This window comes from Rattus rattus, chromosome 11, assembly GCF_011064425.1.
Source record: "Rattus rattus isolate New Zealand chromosome 11, Rrattus_CSIRO_v1, whole genome shotgun sequence".
NCBI classification, from domain to species: Eukaryota; Metazoa; Chordata; class Mammalia; order Rodentia; family Muridae; genus Rattus; species Rattus rattus.
The window spans coordinates 62,044,791-62,064,106 of NC_046164.1; the positions used below are offsets into that span (position 1 = coordinate 62,044,791).

At 43.8% G+C, this 19,316-nt stretch overlaps 1 protein-coding gene across 2 annotated transcripts in view; it reads right to left on the bottom strand.

The window, feature by feature from the left end:
- Positions 1-19,316, bottom strand: part of Cc2d2a (coiled-coil and C2 domain containing 2A) — a 69,193-nt gene that overhangs the window by 23,383 nt on the left and 26,494 nt on the right. The window contains exons 11-22 of one of the 2 annotated variants that reach the window (XM_032916004.1): positions 18,468-18,608; positions 15,123-15,279; positions 14,358-14,605; positions 12,400-12,577; positions 11,718-11,874; positions 9,561-9,708; positions 8,031-8,169; positions 6,290-6,493; positions 4,675-4,767; positions 3,614-3,705; positions 2,503-2,517; positions 769-936 (exon numbers count right to left, since the gene is read on the bottom strand). In XM_032916004.1, coding sequence (XP_032771895.1) covers positions 769-936; positions 2,503-2,517; positions 3,614-3,705; positions 4,675-4,767; positions 6,290-6,493; positions 8,031-8,169; positions 9,561-9,708; positions 11,718-11,874; positions 12,400-12,577; positions 14,358-14,605; positions 15,123-15,279; positions 18,468-18,608 — 1,740 coding nt within the window. The remainder of the gene's footprint in view (positions 1-768; positions 937-2,502; positions 2,518-3,613; positions 3,706-4,674; positions 4,768-6,289; positions 6,494-8,030; positions 8,170-9,560; positions 9,709-11,717; positions 11,875-12,399; positions 12,578-14,357; positions 14,606-15,122; positions 15,280-18,467; positions 18,609-19,316) is intronic. The other variant, XM_032916005.1, reaches the window with a different exon arrangement.

Genomic DNA, 19,316 nt, shown 5'->3' on the forward strand with positions numbered 1-19,316 from the left:
AGAAAGCACCTAGAGAATCTGAAAGAAGACTCTGCAAGCTATGTTGGCTCTGAAACCTGAGAGTGCGGGATGACCTGGGCTAGGCCACACACACTATCTTTCCTTGATTTCCACCTGGTAAAACAGACCTAGTAATAGTGGTGAGAATTAAACAAAATGACAATGGTACTGTTCATGGTGAATGGACTAGCTCTACTCTCTTCCATTACACTAACAAGGGAACCCACAAAAGAACTTCAACTCTTTATCTTTCTATCTAAGAAATCAGAATTGACTCCACTATAGGTATGTTCTCCCCACTGCCACCAATATGGTGGACCACGGTAGTCATCACCCATTTTTCTGAACAGGTAGCAGAGGTGAGCCATGGACAGACACGGATGTTCCTGTCTAGCACATGCTCATTTCTTAGGCCCTGACTCTTTGTTACAGGTGGCCTGACCATGGACTGTTTCCATCTCATAAGAAAGATGAAGCAAACAGAGAGAGGCAAGCAGGAGAGACAAGGAGGACCCAGGAAAAGCACCTTGATCCCCATGGTTTATCGTTTATCATGCAGCTCATCTGTGCCTCTTGTCCTTGGGTTCTACAGGATGTTTCCAACACCCCCCACCACACACACACTCTTGAGCCTACGACTACGTTGTTCTTGCAAACAATACGGGCCTGGCGTCTGCAGGGATGTCCAGGTCCCACTGCACTGAGGCTATTAAAGGAGGTCCAGGTTGGTTTGCATTCTGCACACTGAACTGTTCCCAGGGTTCTCACCTCACCACAGGCTTCCTTACAGGGATGTCATAAGCCCGGATAATGTTCACCAGCAGCTTTATGTCTCCATCCGACAGGTTTTGGGCTGTCACCTTCTTCCGACCTTTCCTCCGGGGCCTCAGTGGTCGCTTTTGTTCTGCCAGCTTGAAAAGGCTTAGGCCCAAAATGCTAATGATTATAGAACAGCATTAGGATCCAGTAGAAAAGGAAGGTCTAGGTTATTAGACTATGCTCCAAGGCCTCTCAGAGACCCCTGGACATTCCCTTTAAAGGAGGGTGGGAAGAGTCTAAAACTTCTGCCAAGCCCAGCAGGGAGGAAGCCATCCTATTGCATGCTTTATTAAAATTCTAGCTGTCACTCATTAATGGAGGCAAAGTCAGGTCTATCCAAACCCCCTCCCATACCCCATCTGCATGCCCTGCCTTGCTCCCTACCTTATTCACCAGCCCCTCTAGCATGCCTTGTGCTCCCCACCTTTCACAGTGACTCCTACCAAGCAGCTCAATCCCCCCCACCCTCAGGCTAGTCTTGCCACTCCCTCCAGAGAGCTAGATGCATCTGTTGGAAGGAGCACTGCCCCTGAGCATGAACACCATTAGTCACCTCGTTCACTAACTCCAACAATGCTCTGGCCTTCTTGGGAAGTTCCTGGATAGTGCTTCTTACTGTCTGAGGCTACACAGACCTGAGTGTGAATTGTGGCTCTGCTCTTTGCCTTGTGACAAGGTATTTCACCTCAAAGAGTCTGTTTCATCATGTGTAGAAGGAGAGTACTAGCATCTTGAAGTGGTGGGAGAGGAAGGGTGCACAGCACCCTGGCACTTGTCTTGCACTTACTAGATGCCCTGAAATGAGTAAGCGTTGGTATGGCAGTGACCAGGATACGAGAGTTTATGCCAGAGTTGAGGGAAGTGGAAGGGTGCTGGGAGAAAAGGGATCCTCTCTGCCTTTTACTGAGAGGCTGTGCTACACACACTGCCCACAGCCTAAAGCAGCAAGGTTACTGAATCATGAGAGGAACTTAGCAGGAAAGCAGACCTAAACATGTGCCTAGAAGATGACTTGTGATAGTGCCATTCACCACAGGACATAGGCAAGTACTGTCTGTAGTGTTTGGGTACTTTGCCTTCTCCTAAGTAATGACCTGCCTGGCCCAGCAGACTGTTTTCCAGACCCTCTTTGCAGGTGACATGCACCGGCTGAGGATGAGAGCCCTGCAGCTGCTACCTGAGCACTACCGGTGCCTCTCACAAAGAATCCCCAGGGAATTCCAGGAGAGGCTCCAACTTGGTCTCTAGCATCTTACAAAGAATTGGTACCCATTTATCAATGTCTTCTGTATTATCTAGAGGAGTACTAGTAATCTTACAATAACAGCTTTAATCTTTACAACTATATTTACCATACTTTTCAGATAAAGAAAGCAGACTTTGATAGGTGCCTTGATTTGCTGAAAGCTGCTTAGTATAGGAAGAGAATTAGGGTCTAAACTTGGGCCATGTTCTAGTCACTGATGGGACACATACCTAGCCCAAAGATGGGAGCCTGACATGACACATTTCCTCCCTTGCCAATGCTTTCTGCCCCTGAGATGACTGCTCTTGTGAGATGTCAATGCCTCCTTAGCTAGCAGCCTCCCTACTAGCACATAGCTGACTGAGACTCTTAGAAATGGAAGCATTTTAATTTAAAGGTAAGAACAAACTAAAATTAAAAAAAAAGAAAGAACATACCCAGAGCCTTCAGAACTTAACGCAGAAAGTAAAGCAGAAAAAAAAATAAAGAAAAGAAAGAAAAAGAAACAGCATGAAAAAATCATCATCTGCTCTAACTGCGGATTTTATGCCTGTGCAATCATTCAAGGAGCTGTTAGACTAAAGGAAGAGGTTTGGCCTGTGGTCACTGCTGCCTTTAGCACATGGGTGGAATTACAAGGGACTGCCGTGGATAATACCGTGTCTTCTTTCTTGGTTTGGTGAGGGAGAGGAAGTGGGTGCATAGGAAATGACCTTTGCATATTTATTTTTAATTGTGTCTAATTCATGTGTCTGTGTGGGGGTAGGTCCACGTTCCCATGAAGGTTAGAAGAGGGGAACAGATGTTACAGGTGGCTATGAAAAGCCCAATGTGGATGCCGGGGACCTAACTTAGGTCCCCTGGAAGAGCGTTAAGTCCTTTTAACTGCTGAGTCATCAATTCAGCCTCAAGCTTTTACACATGGAAGACCAGATGCCTGGCCACTAAGGTCATAGAATGAACACTCCCGTAAGACTGCCCTTCTAGGGAGTTACTTTTTATTTCCATGCATCCACTCCTGAAGGAGACTGTATGAAAAATAGGCTGACAGGGAATCAAGCAGATAAGCCAGTGGCCAACTTCCATGTAAATATCCATCTTTCCATGTGGTCTCACCAGGCACATGCCTCAGCCTTGTGGCAGAACCAGGCTGTCCCTTGGGATTCTAGAACCTCAGAGGATATGATCTCAGCCACCTCCACCATCTGAGAGGTTTGGGAAAGCCTGGTATTAGGGGACTAGAAAGGCCGGGAGGACATATAGGAGGGGATGCTCTTAGAGTCATTTAAATGGACAGGGAAATGGCAAGGGCTGCCCAGCTGGATCTGAGAGTAGAGAAGGCTGGGATGAGCTCTCCTGGAAAACGACGGAGAGGCCCAAGGATGTTTGCCTTTACATAAATCCCTCCGCTAACATCATCATCAGCATTAATCAGGTTGACCCAGATTTCTAGTGCACACAGTATAATGACAGAATCTTACGCACATCTTCCATGTAATGGGGTAAGATCAAACACAAGCAGCAGTAACAGTAGCTTTGTTCTTTTACCTGATATTGGGGACTTCTTCTTCTACTACCAAATCAGTAAGAAGAAAATGGTGTTTGGCAGTTAGGAAGCGATTTACCACTGATTCCCTAACCTGGGAGAAGAAATCAGCATTACTAAAGATGATCGAGTTATTTAAATGTCCTTTGGCTCAGTTTCTTTGAGTGATTTCATCCTACCAAGTCCTCCCTCTAACCCCATCCCCCACCAGTCTTGTATGGCTGTAAACTCGCTAGTCCCCACGCCCCCGCCCATTCCACTGTAGACTCCTCAAGGGCAGAGTCGGACCAGTTGGTTTGCATTATTTTCATTTTGTTCACTGTTATTTTTAGGAGAATGAAAAGTTTCTGAAACAGAAGATAGTGATATTGTGTTGAATGAATACACCAACAATATATTAAAAAATAGGAGTGGGGTTGGGGATTTGGCTCAGTGGTAGAGCGCTTGCCTAGGAAGCGCAAGGTCCTGGGTTCGATCCCCAGCCCCGAAAAAAAAAAATAGGAGTAGTCTTGAAGCATGAACAATTGAGAACAAATTCTCTTTTAGGTTGTTGTTTTGTTTTGTTTTGAGACAGGGTTTCTCTGTGTAGCCCAAGCTGTCCTGGAACTCACTCTGTAGACCAAGCTGGTCTTGAGCTCTGCCTCTGGAGAGCTGGGATTAAAGGTGAGTGCAACCGCTGCTGGAGAACAAACTCTTAGGGCTCTCCCCTACTCAGAATGTATCAGGGGAGTTCCAGTGAAATTTTTAATTGGTTAGTGCCTGTTACTTTTACAGAATAATCCACTTCCTAATTTAAATAAAGGACCTCAGCGATTATTTTTGGTACATAAGTCATAGCAGAGATAATCTGGATAAAAAGAATGTGTTGTGGTTACCACAGCATTTTTTTATAAATACTTTTATGAAGATGAAGTTGTCAACCAGTTATATATGTGGGAAGACAAGCCCCGAGAGACTACGTGACTTGCATAAGATGTCATAGGCATCCATAAAAGCAGAAACACTTCCATCTTACAAGCCTGGCTTTCTCCCTGTAAAGTTGGTCCTTAAGTGGTTTTCTTACTTGCTGAAGGTACTTGGCTACTGAGGCTCTGTGCGTGTCCAGGTGGTCCTTGGTTTCAATTACATTTCTGTCTCGTAATCGTTTCTCATAGTCCTAAAATTAAAAGGAAGGACATCATAATGTCAGGCTTTTTAAAGTGCTCTCCGATGTTTTTCTTGGAATTGCAGAATTATTTATCACATGTGGCTTAAGTCATAAATCATGATTCTAAATCTTGTGCCTTCCTCTGGACCTTTGGTGCACATGCAGTACACAGGATTCCAAGTCAGTAGGTTGGAATGACTGTACAGTCTTTAAGTTAAAACGTTCACACAGGCAAGAGCAGACACCATGGGAGAAGCAGAGGGAGTTATCATAACTCAGTGTACTAACATGTATACCATGCAGCCCGGTCAAGCCCTGTGCATGTTTTGACTTATTAGTGTTAAATAAAGTGGTTAGAAACATAGTGAAAAGCTTTTGTGAAAACTGTTATCACATAGCGTCTATCTACAGGTGACTTGGGTCAGCTTCTTGGAGGACAGCAATAGATTGTTTTGGCTTTCATGTACTCAGACTTAACCTTTTAACTACTGATAAGACAGTGTGGGTACCCCTGGGATCACCACATTCCCCATCAGAGCTGAATGCCCAGCCTGCCTGCTTTCTAACACAGATTGAGTGATTTGGAGATGTCATTCAAGGTTTATTAACTTGGGGGAGGAGGGCACCTCTGTCTCACATTGATTAAAGTCCATAGATCCTAACTTGGATGATATAGTGATCATGTGGTCAACTGGAGTAGCCTATGTACAAATGAGAAAGAAACCACCACACCAGAAGCCTAGACGGATGGAGAAGTGCCCTGGCATCTGGGTGGTCTTGAGGCATAGATGTATTGCACTGTCTATGTACTTTTATTTTTTACCTTAGACATATATTTTAAGATTTATTTTATTTGTATAAGTGTTTTGCTTGCATATATGTGCACCACGTGTATGCTTAGTACCCACGTAATTTAGGAGAAGGCATCAGATTCCCCTGAAACTGGAGTGATAGGTGTTTTCATCTAATTAACTGCAGTTGATAGCTGAGGAAATTCAATAGTGGGAAGAACCAAATAACTAAATATATCTGTATAAAAAATGTTTTTTAGAACCTCTCTACCCACCTCCTCACACACAAACTTGACTGCTTTTTGCTGGCTCATTCCACCAACACATTGCATTCTCCATCATCCCTCAAGGGCCAACAGGTCTCAGCTGTCTCTGTGAGCTGTCTCTGCTGAGCCTCTCTCTATTCCCCTCCTGCCCTTAGATGCTGGACCTGGTCCCCGCCTTCCTTCTTGGCCTGGCTGCTCAAATCCTATCCATCTTCTTCTCCCCATGTTTTGCTACTGTGTCCTGGAAAGGCCTTAGCACAGACTTACTCTACTCAAATGGAGTTGCATCCTTGACTAAGGCAGGCATCATTAGTCATATTAGCTCAGAAGGTATTTTTCAACCTAATTAATAATAATTCTAATTGTGCTGTGGTAGAGAAAGCAACAATGTTGAAAGCACTGACACATACACACCCAGCAGCAGGCCAAGTGCCACCGCAGATCCTTCACTCACCTCTTTGGACAATTTCTTACCTGGAATACCTTTTCCATAATTTCTCGGTCATATACTGGAATTTGTTTATAATTCCGGAATTCTGGCACCTCTTGGTTTCTAAGCTGGAGAAGTCGGAACCGTTTGGATCTATTTAATTCTTCTTCTGAGACAAAGTTAAATTCCTGCTGCAGCTGCTCCAGACGGAAGAAGTCAGGGACATAGGATTCACCACTGGTAGCAACCTACAAGAGCAAGACAGTGCATAACTCCAGATGGCGTGCAGATCCTTTTCCAAATTTACCAGCGCTGGGCTCTGGGAATGCCGACTAGTTTCCAACTGACAGATTTGAAAGGTAAGTTACATTAAAATGTAATGGAGGCAGACAGATGCTGCTGTAGGTACTTAGTGGTTCTTTTTTTAATCACCTCAAATCATTTAAAAAAAACCAGTTAGTTTCACTTTTGGTATCTGTGCTTTGTGTTAATATGCAAAGCACAAAGGGAAAGCTATGTCAGTATAGAGCCTTGACCAGGTGCCTTACTGGAAATAAGATTACTGAATATGTGTAAAATATCTAGGACTTTTATATTCCTGTGTGTAGATCAACCCTTCTGGTCAGCTGGCTTCATTCAGTTCCCAGGGTCATCAGGGTCTCCTCATTGAACAGGATCTCCTGGCCTTCGTAATTGAGAGTGAGTCAGAGATGGGCATGGGCCAGCCAACTTCTAGGGCTCAGGAAGGACAGCTCCCAGATGCCTCTCTGAGGGCACTGCTAGCTTCTCCCTGGTTCTTTCCCAGCTGTGACCACCTCCTAGGAAGAACAGAGAAATGGGCAGTTGCTCTCTGGGGCCATAGGAGACCTGGCTCTTCTGCTAGGGAAGCCAATTGGAAGGGAATCTCTGTGCTTTGCTTTTCCATGGAAAAATTATTGGGTGAAAAAAAAAGGGACATGATAGAGAAGTCTATTTATTGTTGATTTCAAGATAGTAACTAAGATGTGACTTCAAAAGCATTCTATGAACTATGGGGCACCTGAGGTGGCATTGGCTGAATCATCTCTGTGCTAAGCAGCATCACATTGGAAGGAAAGTTTGTAAGGAACAAAGATCAAATAAGATGATTTGTCTTGAAACCTAGATGAAAATGAAAGTTTCCCAACTGATAAGCCATGAGAACAAGCATGTGTTGTATGGCCACCCCACAGACACCCACTTGTTTGTTTATGGTAGTTTTGAGACAGTTAAACCCACTGTATTTGATTCCAAGAAAGATGAAGTGGGTGTGTTTAGGGTCATGTAGTTGTAGAGAGCTTTTATAAAATACCCCAGCAGTACTGAAAGGATAAGAGGAAAAGCATGTGCTCTGGGACCTGGGTCATTATCAGTGCGGCTGTGAGTGAGCACTGAGTCTAAAGTTGGCTTTCTTTCTGTGTAGTGGAGAAATGGAGCCTTTCTTTAGGGGTGTCTCAGGCTGCAGGAAACAGTAACAGAACAAGCTAATTATATGTATTGTATGTGGACTGTGTACACATCTAAGAGTTTATGCACATCAGCACATATCCTCCTGGTCTACTGTGAGGGCAGCACAGGGTCAGGACTGTGATGCTCAACTGTGTCTCGCAGCTGGGAGGTGGCAGAGCTGAAATTTAAACTGTGATTGACAGCTCTTGCATTCTTAAACGGCTGTACAGAAAACTGTAAAAGAGAATGTACGCAAAGGGTCGGGTTTTTCGTCATCTCAGGATGTAAAGATGGCTTTTGTGTCTCTGGCAATGTTACCGAGATCAGCTGCATCAACGGGGCGTGGTTGGGATCATTGGGGTCAAGCTTGGACTCTGCTGCCCACTTGGCCAGCTTCTTCATGTCTGTCAGCCCTGATGTGCCAATGGATGAGATGGCATCTGCTCTCTTTAAAGCACTGGAGAAAACAACAAAAACACAAACAGAAAAAGCAATCAGCTTGACCTCAGCACACCCAGTGCTGCTTCCAGAAGCCATTACCTTCTATAGGAGGAAGCTTACTATGGAGACTCTGGCTATTTTTCTTTACTTGATTATTAAGCATGTTGTAAGGCAATGGAGATAGGAATCCAAGTCATGCAAATGTGACCCCGTGATACATCTCTGCCCAGTGCAGTGATGTGTCCCCCACATCCTGGCCCTGCTGGTCCAGGGATCCACCTCTCAGGCCAATGGATAACAGCTTTGGACACAGAACTCAAAGGAGATCCATGCTTAGCATGAATTACCATTCTTTACTTGTTCATTTCTGCCTTACTTCAGGAGGAACCAAAGCTTTAGCCCCAGGGAATGTCCCTAGTACTTAACTCCAGTGAAACAATCAGAAAATGCCTGACTGTATGGCAAGGCCAGGCTTCCCCAGAAGTGGTTCTTGATTTGGCACAGAACTGCACTTATTTGGGGCAGGTTGGTATGGGGATATGCAGGACAAGAAGAGGACAAAGCAAACCCATTTTGATTTTCCATATGTTGAAGTCATTTGGAAAAGTATCTTCTCTGTGATGGAGATACATCATTTTTTTCATACTACTACTACTACTCTACTACTACTACTACTCCTACTCCTACTACTACTACTACTCCTCCTCCTCCTCCTACTCCTCCTCTACTACTACTACTACTACTACTCTTACTCCTCCTCTTCTCCTCCTCCTCCCCCTCCTCCCCTTTCCCCCCTCCTCCACTCCCCTCCCCTTCCCTCTTCCTCCTCCTCTCTCTGTGTCTGTATGCATGGTTGTAAATCTTTTTATTTACAAATGATGAGATGATAATGAGTCTGTCTATGCCAAGATGGCAGAGGGAGCCTCTGATACAAGGATGCAGGTTTCCAGGCTGCAGACTGCCTGGACCAGCAGTCCACAGTGGCCATCAAATCTAGACTGCGTGGCCAGGGCTCTTCCTTCTGCTCTGGAGGAGGATTGAAGATCTAGCAGTTGGGGAAGAAAGCTCAAGAACAGAACTTTCCTCACATCTAACAAGATCTGTCAGTCACATTCAAAGAACTTTTATCGAGAAAGAAATATATAACCATGTGCTGCGTACATCTGAATTCACCAGGTGAGAGGTGAACACAGAGTTTCTGAGACAATTAAACAAACAAAATTTTTTTGGTGTATCTGACACCAATGGCCATCCTGTGTATATCAGGAGATTAGTATTGTAAATTTTAAGAAAAAAATATAAAAGTGCCATTAAAATACAGGCAACTAGAAATGAAAGGAAAGAGCATGACATCCCAAGCCTCCCCATGTCTCTAATATAGTCACCAGTTTGTTCTAGTCCTGTTACCTTCGAAATCCAATGTTCTGCTGTGACAGTGGAGGGATTAAAGGAATCCCGTTTTCTCCAACGGCCCATGCCACACTGTGAGACACTTTCCCTGATGTCATTAGAGTCAGTTGATTGCTGCCATCAGCTTCAAAGGAGAAGGGCACCCCTAAGGGAGTAGCAAGGCCAACAGGGTGGTGTTTAGAAAGGAGAGAACCCAGGCCTGCCTGCAAGAGTGCCCATGGCAGAGATGGAACCTGGGGTAGGTGGGGGGTGGGGATGGAGCACATGATCCACTAGATTTTTTTTCAGGTAAATCTGCACAGATTCCAGCTCTCTCTGCCAGCAGAGAGTAGACTTTCCATGGTGTACTGTCCTCGAGACCATTGGTGTGCGGTGTCCTGGTTCTGCTACTTCACAGCTGTGAGCACTTTGAAGCATTACCTACATTTCCTGAACCTTGGCTCTTTTATATATAAGGGAGAATAACAGCACTCTCTAAGAAGTTTTTCAAAGTCAGGTATTTGCCTATTTATTTAAGACATTTACATGAGCTCCTGTTCAGGCTGAACTTAGCAGTGAAGAAATTAAACAAATTAAAAGAGAGGAGCTGATGTGACCTTTTAAGAACACTGAGTCCTGTTGTGATGTTTGTGTTTGAGTGTATGTAACAGTGCTAGTAAGTGAGATCAAGGCTTAGCATGCTGCTGAGCATTAAGCATTAAGGAAGAAGATATGAGGAAAGATATAGAGAAAATGTATGCTGTAGGGGGCAGGGGTATGGCCATTTTCATGCTGTGGCCAAGGAAGCCTGATTAGAAACACTTTCTGGCCAGGCTTGCAAAAGCAGGCCGGATCACTGAGTTCTGGGCCAGCCTCTTGTACGTAGCAAATTCCAGGACAGACATGATGGAATCTAGCATTATCTAGGAGACAAGTGACAGAGAGACAGCTACATAGAGAGAACCCATCTAAGCAAACAAACAAATAAACACCATCTCTGAGGAAGGAAAGAGATACATGTAAAAAGTAGTTAAACCATAAGGTCCATCATACATTTTATCAAGATAGTGAATGTTAATGAATTGTTGAAGATATTTAATCCCAATCCAGTATTCCTACCCAGTCTTTGTCCCCTTAGTTCTCTGATAAAAGACACACCCAGCCTTTTTATTTTATAATACGCCTTAAATGGCACAAGAGCTGGGCAGATACCTATTTTCTATACTGTTAGAATTTATTTTCCTATTGATAACCCCGAGTTTCATCTGGGCTGCCCTAACTCCAGTTGGCCAGCCCTCAGGACCACCTAACCCATGGAGGCTTCTCTATGGCTTCTCTTTCCTCAGTTTACCTTCTTCTCCTCTTGGTTCTCCTCTGACCCTAAGCCTGGGAAACCTAAACCCCACTTACATCTCTTTTGCCAAGCTATCGGCTGTTGGCATCTTTACCAATCAGAAATAACTTGCGGCAGTATCCCTTGGGGCTACATGCAGACTCCAGGTCTTGGGGGCCCACATGTAGCAGTACAGTAGACGGCAAGACCAAACCTCAACAATGAATGATCTCTATATAATGATTAAAATTAGTGTCCTTTATTTAGCCTTATACACCTATGTCACTGTGGTATATCTTTTTATGCACAATTCTTCATTTTCATTTCAAATTATTTCTTTACAAAAGATTATTATGAGTGGGATTAAGGGATCAAAGAGAATATTAAAGCTCTTTAATTCATACTACAAACTACTTTATAGTAGTATAGTCATATGTGTTTTCATAAAGAAATGACTTGGCAAACAACCATGTGTCTTATGAACACCGTGTTAAGGACTAAAACCTCCTACCATGTGGGTCCTGGAGATTAGATTCACTCCCTCAGTCTTGGCACAAAGTGCCATTACCTGCTGAACCATTTTACTTGCCCCCTTTCTCCCTAACTGCCCCACCTTGAGACAGGGTTTTATTCTATACTTTAAACTGTGGTCATCCTCCTGTCATAGCTTCCTGAGTGCTAGGGTTACAGGTACGAGCCACTATTCCTGGCTTCTTTTGAATTTTTGACACCAATTTTATAATTATTTGAGGATAACTTTTAATTGTCTGTGATGTGGAAAATGATAGATTCAGACGTGACAATGAAAACCGTGGGCTGCTGAAAACAATTAGCTTTCTTACCACTTCCAACTCCCTCGTGGTCTAATGTCACATGCTGGTCACTGCTGAACTCCACCTCTTCAATGGGGGCCCTGCCCGTGACAAGGGTAGTCTCAGGGATAGGCAGGAAGACCTCGGCTAGCAAGGTGGCACCACTATGACCAATCGTTTCATAGACCTGAAATCCGGAGAAGAGACTCAGCCAGTAGAGGTGGCAATAGAAAGTGCTCTCAGCTGTTGGTCTACACTGTTGGTGTTTGTGCTGGAGGTACCATCTTACATATACCCTGCTGGGGACCAGCCTGATTCTCAGTTACTCTAGTTTCCTGGGATAGGACATTGTGATACTCAGTATTATCAACATGATGGGATCTAGGACTATCTAGGAGATAGGTAACAGTATGTCTGCATCCTAGTAGATGGTCACATTGAAGTATTTCTTCAGCAAATCAGCTAGAGAACTCTCTGGTCCCAGTAGTTCCCTACCAGCCTTTTTTTTTTTTTTACTGTTTAAGAACCTTTTTAGACACCTCAAGTGGTAACCTATCTGTTTTTACTGACATTACAAAGGGATATTTGATTACCAAGAGGTTGACCCATTCTTCTTGAAAACAGCCAGTTTGCCCATAGCTGATTTAAAACTATCTTATAATTTCAGCTACCACAAAATTCTTGGGGCAGGGATTATAGTTAACAGATGTACCTGAAGCATTAAGCTCTCTGGCCAGTTGAATATTTGCAGGTTGAAAATCTGTCCAAAGTGAACTCGGAAATCTGCTCCTAGAGGCCGGCTAACAGTCCTTGACACTTCTTTGTTGTTGAAGACCACCTTTAAGTACACAGAGCGCCTTCTGACATCTTCTCTCCTGGAGACCTCCACCCTGCAAAGTGAGACCATCCACAGCTGTAGTCAGTGTTTGATTACTAAGGAGCACCGTGCATTTGTAACTGGATGGACACCAACCATGACAAAGGGACACAGTGGCAACTCTTGGTTACTGCCAGTCCATTTGACCCAGACAGTGACAGATCTTGGGGAGCTTGCTACAATCAAATATTGTGACATGGAACTAATGAGGAGGCCATTGACAGGCACTGAAAGGGGACGGGGGACAGACCAAGAATCCAGTCCCTGTTGGACTACAGTCTCTCCAATTTCTTAAATGGGACCTATGCTTGCATATAAAACCAAATCTTAAGTAAACATGTTCCTTGTTAAATGGAATGAACTCAGGACTGGAGAGACTCAGTGGTAGAGAGACGGGAAGAGGAAGAGAGAGGTTCCTGTTCTTCTAGGGAATCTGAATTTGGTTGGCACACCCAGGTCAGGCAGCTCATAATGCCTTTAATTCCAGATCTAGGGAGTTCATGAGATGATCTCTTCTGACCTCCACAGCACCCACACACATGTGCCAAACACACACAGACACATAACCAACAACAAAATCTTTCTAAAAAGGAGTTAACTCAAAATGCATGGAGCAGTGATGACTTGTGTTTGAGCTGATAGATTTTTACCCAGGAAATACAGTAGCAGTTAAATCAGGTCTCTTCCTCTAAGGTCTATGCTTTTCCTCCATGTTGTCATAGAGTAGTTGACTGCTCAGTGGGTGCTCAGTGTTAAGAAACATGTCTTACTTTTAAAACCGTTCAAATTACAAAGGAGTGTGTTCTGGCACATCCAGAGAGCTGAAGCACACAGAGTTTAAAAACGGATCAGATTTTTCTGGATTAGTGTTTAATCTTATTATATATATTTGCAGAGACTACAAAAAGTGCTAGCCAATAGCAGTTACAGCCTATTGACAAAAGTAGAAAGCTAGGATATTCAAATAAAAATAGTAGCATAGCAATTAAATATTATTTCAGTTAAATATGTAAAACATAATGTTGATTACTTTAACTTTTTTTGAGACAGAGTTTATGTAGCTGGCCTTGATCCTTCTGTTTCTATTTCCCAAGTGTTGGAATTTCAGGCATGAACCACCATGCCCAACCATTTTAACTATTTTTAAATCTACATCTTAGCACCATTAAGTACAATCCTGTGCAATAGTCATTGCTACATACCTCCAGAGTGTTTCATTATCCCTAATAGAAATGCTTTAATCATTATCAAGTGGAGTATCAGTTTTGATATTTTATATTCCCACAAGTTAGACATATCCAGACATGAACTGACTTAAAGCTTTTCAGAAGCAAAGAGACACCTAAGTATATCTGCTAGCCTGAGGGGACATGGGTACAGGAAGCCACTATGGAGAGCAGGCATTGACTTGTTGGGGTTCTTTTTTTACTGACAGCTCTATGAAGAGTGTTCCTGAGTAATAAGCAGGGTGCAAAGATGGGGGAACCATAGGAAATCTCCAACGTAAGCATACATGGGCAGTTTAACATAGTTCAATCTCATGCTTATGTATGGGGGGGGCAAGATTCCTCTGTTCATATGGTATAGTGTGATCATATATTACATAACCACATTTTATATATATATATATACACACACACACACACACACACACACACACACACACACACACACATATACTTCTCTGTGTGCTCATGTGTGTGGGTGCATGTGAGTAGGCGCCAGTGTCATCAATGGTCAGAACATGTTTACCTTGTACATTCCAATATCATGTATGCTTAGAACGTGCTTACCTGGGACACTGGTCATTGGGAGTCACATTCCCTGCCAGACTCAACTCTGGAATGAGTGCGGGCTCCCCTGGCCTCCTCCTGCTGTGGGCTACTCTCTCCCGCACCTGCTGCTCTATGTCAGCCGGGTCAGTGGGCTCTGGGTGGATGGGCTTCTTGACCTCTTCCTCAGGAAAGGGCTCCTCAGCCTCCTCCTCCTCCTCCTCAGGGTGTTCCTCTGCTGTTTGCTTCTTTTTTTTCTTTTTGGCCCTCTGTGGGGTAAGAGGTGACCTGGTTTTGAAACAGTCTCCAGGACTGGCCTTCAGGAGCATGGTACTCAGAACAGAGAAATCTGGACGCCTCCCACCCCGAGCCCGGCTCCATCAGCATTTCCCTGTGCTTCGGTTCTCCCCCAAAGTGAAGACAAGCACAGACACCACACACACACACACACACACACACACACACACACACACACACACACACACACACAAACACACACACACAGGACTTCTGAAATGAGGCAACATCTGAAAAGCGTCCAGCAGGGGCATTAACACTCTCCATTTAAAGTGACCATGCATGGAAAATACACATTTGACATATACATTACTGATTATATACAGTGCTATTGATATGGTGTCTGGGTGGCTTTTTGGATAACAGATATTAACCAATCAATCAATCCCGTAAGAGTCCGTGGGAGATCGCCTCTTCCTGTCTCAGGGGTTTGTCCTCTGAGGCCCTCCCTAGGCAGCCCTACTCCAGGCTGAGTGATGCTTTGCCAACCTGGGCCTTCCTCCAGGCCTTCCACTGCTGACGAGAAGCTCGGTACTCTTCCATCTTCAGGGCGTAGTCTTCCATGTGCTCATCCAGGAGTTCACGGATCTCAGCTTGAATCTCTGCTTCATATACCTCCTCATCTAGTTTCTGGTCAACTCTTTCCCTTTAAATGAATTTGCAGATCTTGATTATTTCTTGGAATGAAGTAAGATGGTAACCATGCAGCAGATACAATGCTGGGCTTGCCCTGTGCAGGGGTCTCTTCTAAAGCTATTGCTTTTGTTAAGCTGTGAGCCCTGTGCTATCATCAACCCTGAGGAGACAGTAACTGACAGTTAAGAAACTAGCCCGTGAGGACTCAGGTGGAAGAGCTGTGGATCATTTAGTAATAGGCCATTCTGGTTAAATGTCCCCATGATTTGTCAAGACAGAGTAAATTCTCACTCAAAAGTGCCTGAGGACTCATTTTAATCATTTTATTATGTCTTTGTTACTGAGTCCCTTAAGCCACTTCCTGAACTTGGGTTGATGACCTCAGGTTTTCTGGTGATTTTGTTGACAAGCTATTCGTCATCCCAGTCAAAAGAGTATATTCACCATGTGTTCTGTAGATGTCTATAAAAAGGAGATGCTCCCACCCCGCCCCTTACAACCATGCTATACCACCTCAGTACTTGTGATGGTTTCAGTAGGTATGGCCAACATAGACTCGTGTGTGTGAATGCTTGGTCCTTAGGGAGTGGCACAATTAGGAGGTGTGGACTTATTGGAGTAGGTGTGGCCTTGTTGAAGAAAGTGTGCCACTGTGGGGAAGGGCTTCCAGGTCTTATATATGCTCAAGCTGTGCCCAGTGTCACACATAGTTTCTTTCTGCTGTCTGTGGATCAAGATGTAGAACTCTCTGCTCCTCCAGCACCATGTCTGCTTGTATGCTGCCATGCTTCCCTTCATGATGATAATGGAGTAAACCTCTGAAACTATAAGCCAGCCCCGATTAAATATTTTCCTTTTTAAGAGTTGCCATGGTCATGGTGTCTCTTCCCAGCAATAAAATGAAACGAAGACAGTACTGGATTAAATATATGTGAATGGTCCCTGCTGGTCTTCCAGGAGCCTTTTCCTCATTCCTGACTGGGAAGACTCTTGAGGGGGACATAACAGACAAGCTGCACCCACGTCAGCCTGGCAGTCTGGAGTTTCTGCTAGGTATGGACTGCTGACTCAGTTTTACCTGGTGTGGTCTTCCTTCCTGGCTTTATACTCTGCAATTTTCTCCATTGCCTATGAGGGTTAGCCCAAAATTTGGGTGCAGAAACAAATCCTGGGAGAAATTTGTGAGTTCTTTTTTGGGGAGGCAGTTTTATTGATTGATTGACTGATTGATTGATTGATTGTATATGGCCGAGCACTGAAGCTAGTATCTTGGCTAAATGTTGGCAAAGGCTCTACTACTGAGCTATATCTCTAACTTGAGGTTTATTTTTTTGACTCAGTATTTGAATGGATGTTAAGTGGAAGGTGCCCTGTTAGTTCCATGTACCCAATGTGGCAAGGCTCCTGTCTCAAAGAGCAATCACACTTGTATTTACCCTGAACATGTTATGAATGGTTGCAGTTTTGGACAATTACAGCTTCTCCATCAAAATTTATAATTATCTTTAACTGCAAAGTATCTGTCGTTAAGCAAAGTGTTAGATAATTGCCTTAGTTTGTTACTTTTCACACCTATGTATGGGTATACCATTTGCTCCAAGAGACACGCAGAAAGGGACCAATAACAGCTGCAGAGAGAGCCTTCATGGAAACCAACAGCACGGTGGGGCATTAAACCATACATGGAGCTCTTACAAACTAGAATCACACGTGTCAGCAAAGTATACCTTTCCTATACTACAAACAAGGAACAACTGAAATTTGATTGGAAATGAAATGGGAAACACATAACTAGAAAGATTACAGGAGATGGTGAAGTAGTTATCTGTATGGAACAGGAGACAGGAAGTACCAGACAATAAATAGTAGCATATTCTATTGTTTTAAAACTAAAATTTTCTCAATAGAGGGAAAAGGGAAGGGCAGGGGTCAGAAATGAACAGAGGGAACAGAGTGGGGAGGAAGAGGGAGGAAGAGCTCCTAAGAACAGAGAGGTCATCATGAAGCACATTTCATGAGCAAGTTCAGGTCCCAGGGATCTTCAGAACTCGTGCAAATTACAGACAGGTAAAGGAGGCATAAAAAAACCCAGCCCTATGAGAAATCAGGAAAATAGAAATTATACCAGCCGATGTTTGACCGCAACTGGTGACAGGGACACTAGTGAAGGCATTAAGGGGCATCACCCCTGTGGAGTGCATTTGGAGTCAGCTTGTCAAGTGGGAGAAAACAATTTCACTTCCAGGGACATGCATCCAGGAAACCAAGGTGCATGTACACTAAGGGGTAAGTCTGAAACTCTATGTAGTGAAGTTTGTGGTTATGTATGTGTGTGTGTGTGTGTGTGTGTGTGTGTGTGTGTGTGTGTGTACACATGTGTGGAAGCTAGAGACAGATGTTGAGTGTCTTCCACTATTGTCCCTAGCCTAACTTTTTGATACAGTATCTTATCCCGAACTTGGTTCTCATCAGTTGGCTAGACTGGCTGGCTAGGGACCTCTGGGATCCATCTGTTCCCAACACTAGCTTCTAAGCACTAGGATTTAAAACTTGTGCAAGCATGCCTGGCTTTTCTCATGGGTGCTAGGGATTTGAACTCATGTCTTTATTTTTATGCTGCAAGCATTCTTTGGACTGAGCCAACTTCTCCGCTCCTACAGTAGGGACTTATAAAACAATACTGTAGCTGTAAGCTGTCCATCACAGAAATATACACAGCACAAAGAAGCAACTGTGTATTCACACAATGATTCTATAAAAGTGGAAAACAAGCAATATTAAATTGTGTATTCTCAGAGAGATGGCTCTGCAGTTAAGAGCACTGACTGCTCTTCCAAAAGTCCTGAGTTCAATTCCCAGCAACCACATGGTGGCTCACAACCATCTGTAATGGGATCCAATGTCCTTTTCTGGTGTGTCTGAAGACAGAGACAGTGTACTCACAAACTTAACATAAATAATTTTTTTAAAAAATTGTGTATTCTCAGGGGTTACATACAGAGGCAGGAAAACGATGGTCATTGAAGCAGACAGCTGTTACCGAGGCTGGAGAGAGGCATGGGAGCTGTCAGGTGCCCGAGACACTCTAGTTCTCAGCCTGGGAAGCAGCTACAAGGCTGCTTTAAACTGTATCTATGCACTCCACATCTCTCTTTATGTATGACGCAGCCAGATAAACCAGTATCTGAGAAGCCTTACTTTCTCAAGACGAGCTTCAATGGTGTGTTCGTAAACCTCTGGAACTCCCGTAATGACTTCATCTCTTTCCAGACCTTTATGATAGTCTTAAGCAGGGTTCGATCTTTCTCTTGTTCAGCATCTCGCAGTTTTCGAGTCTGCCTACGAGATGTAATCACTGGTGAGTTTGTATCAGCTGTGTTCATTTATAAAACGTTAATAGTGCTTTGTTACTACGTACTGACGCAGACAGCCCTCCCTTGTATGTGTGGATGCAAAAGTGCAGCCCAGCCCCCTGTGTCATATCGGCTTTCTCTCTTCTTCCACAGCTCTGCCACGGCTTCTGAGTGAATTTGGGATTCTTTGCTTCTGTAATTCACTCATATGGCAATTTTCTCTTGCTAAGAGTTTTCAGTATTTTTGAGAAACTGTTTTGTTAGTAGCTGTGAAAGAAAGTAGAAAAAGGGTGGGTAATAGGATGGGGTCATTTTCTTTAATTTATTCTCTCTGAGCTGAATCTCAATTTGATAGGCTAAATTATCTTTTAAAAATCCTTTTCAAACTATTGTCCCTCCTATGGGCAGCTTCCTTTGTAGTTATGACAGGAAGAGAGTAGCAAGAGTGTAGTTATGACAGGAAGAGAGTAGCAAGAGTGGTTGTCTCGGATGAAGAATGCTGGCATTTCAGGTGTCAGACAAGCACTGAGAGCTCTTCATGCTGACATAAATCGCTGAGTTCTGCACAGAGAGGATGCAGTGCTGCTTGCTGTGAAGTTTAGTGCTAATGAGATGACAAGCGGATCTGCTTTCAACTCCAGAGATGGCATTTGAAAATGCTTTTCTTTTTATTTCTGTTATTTAATCTGTTTTG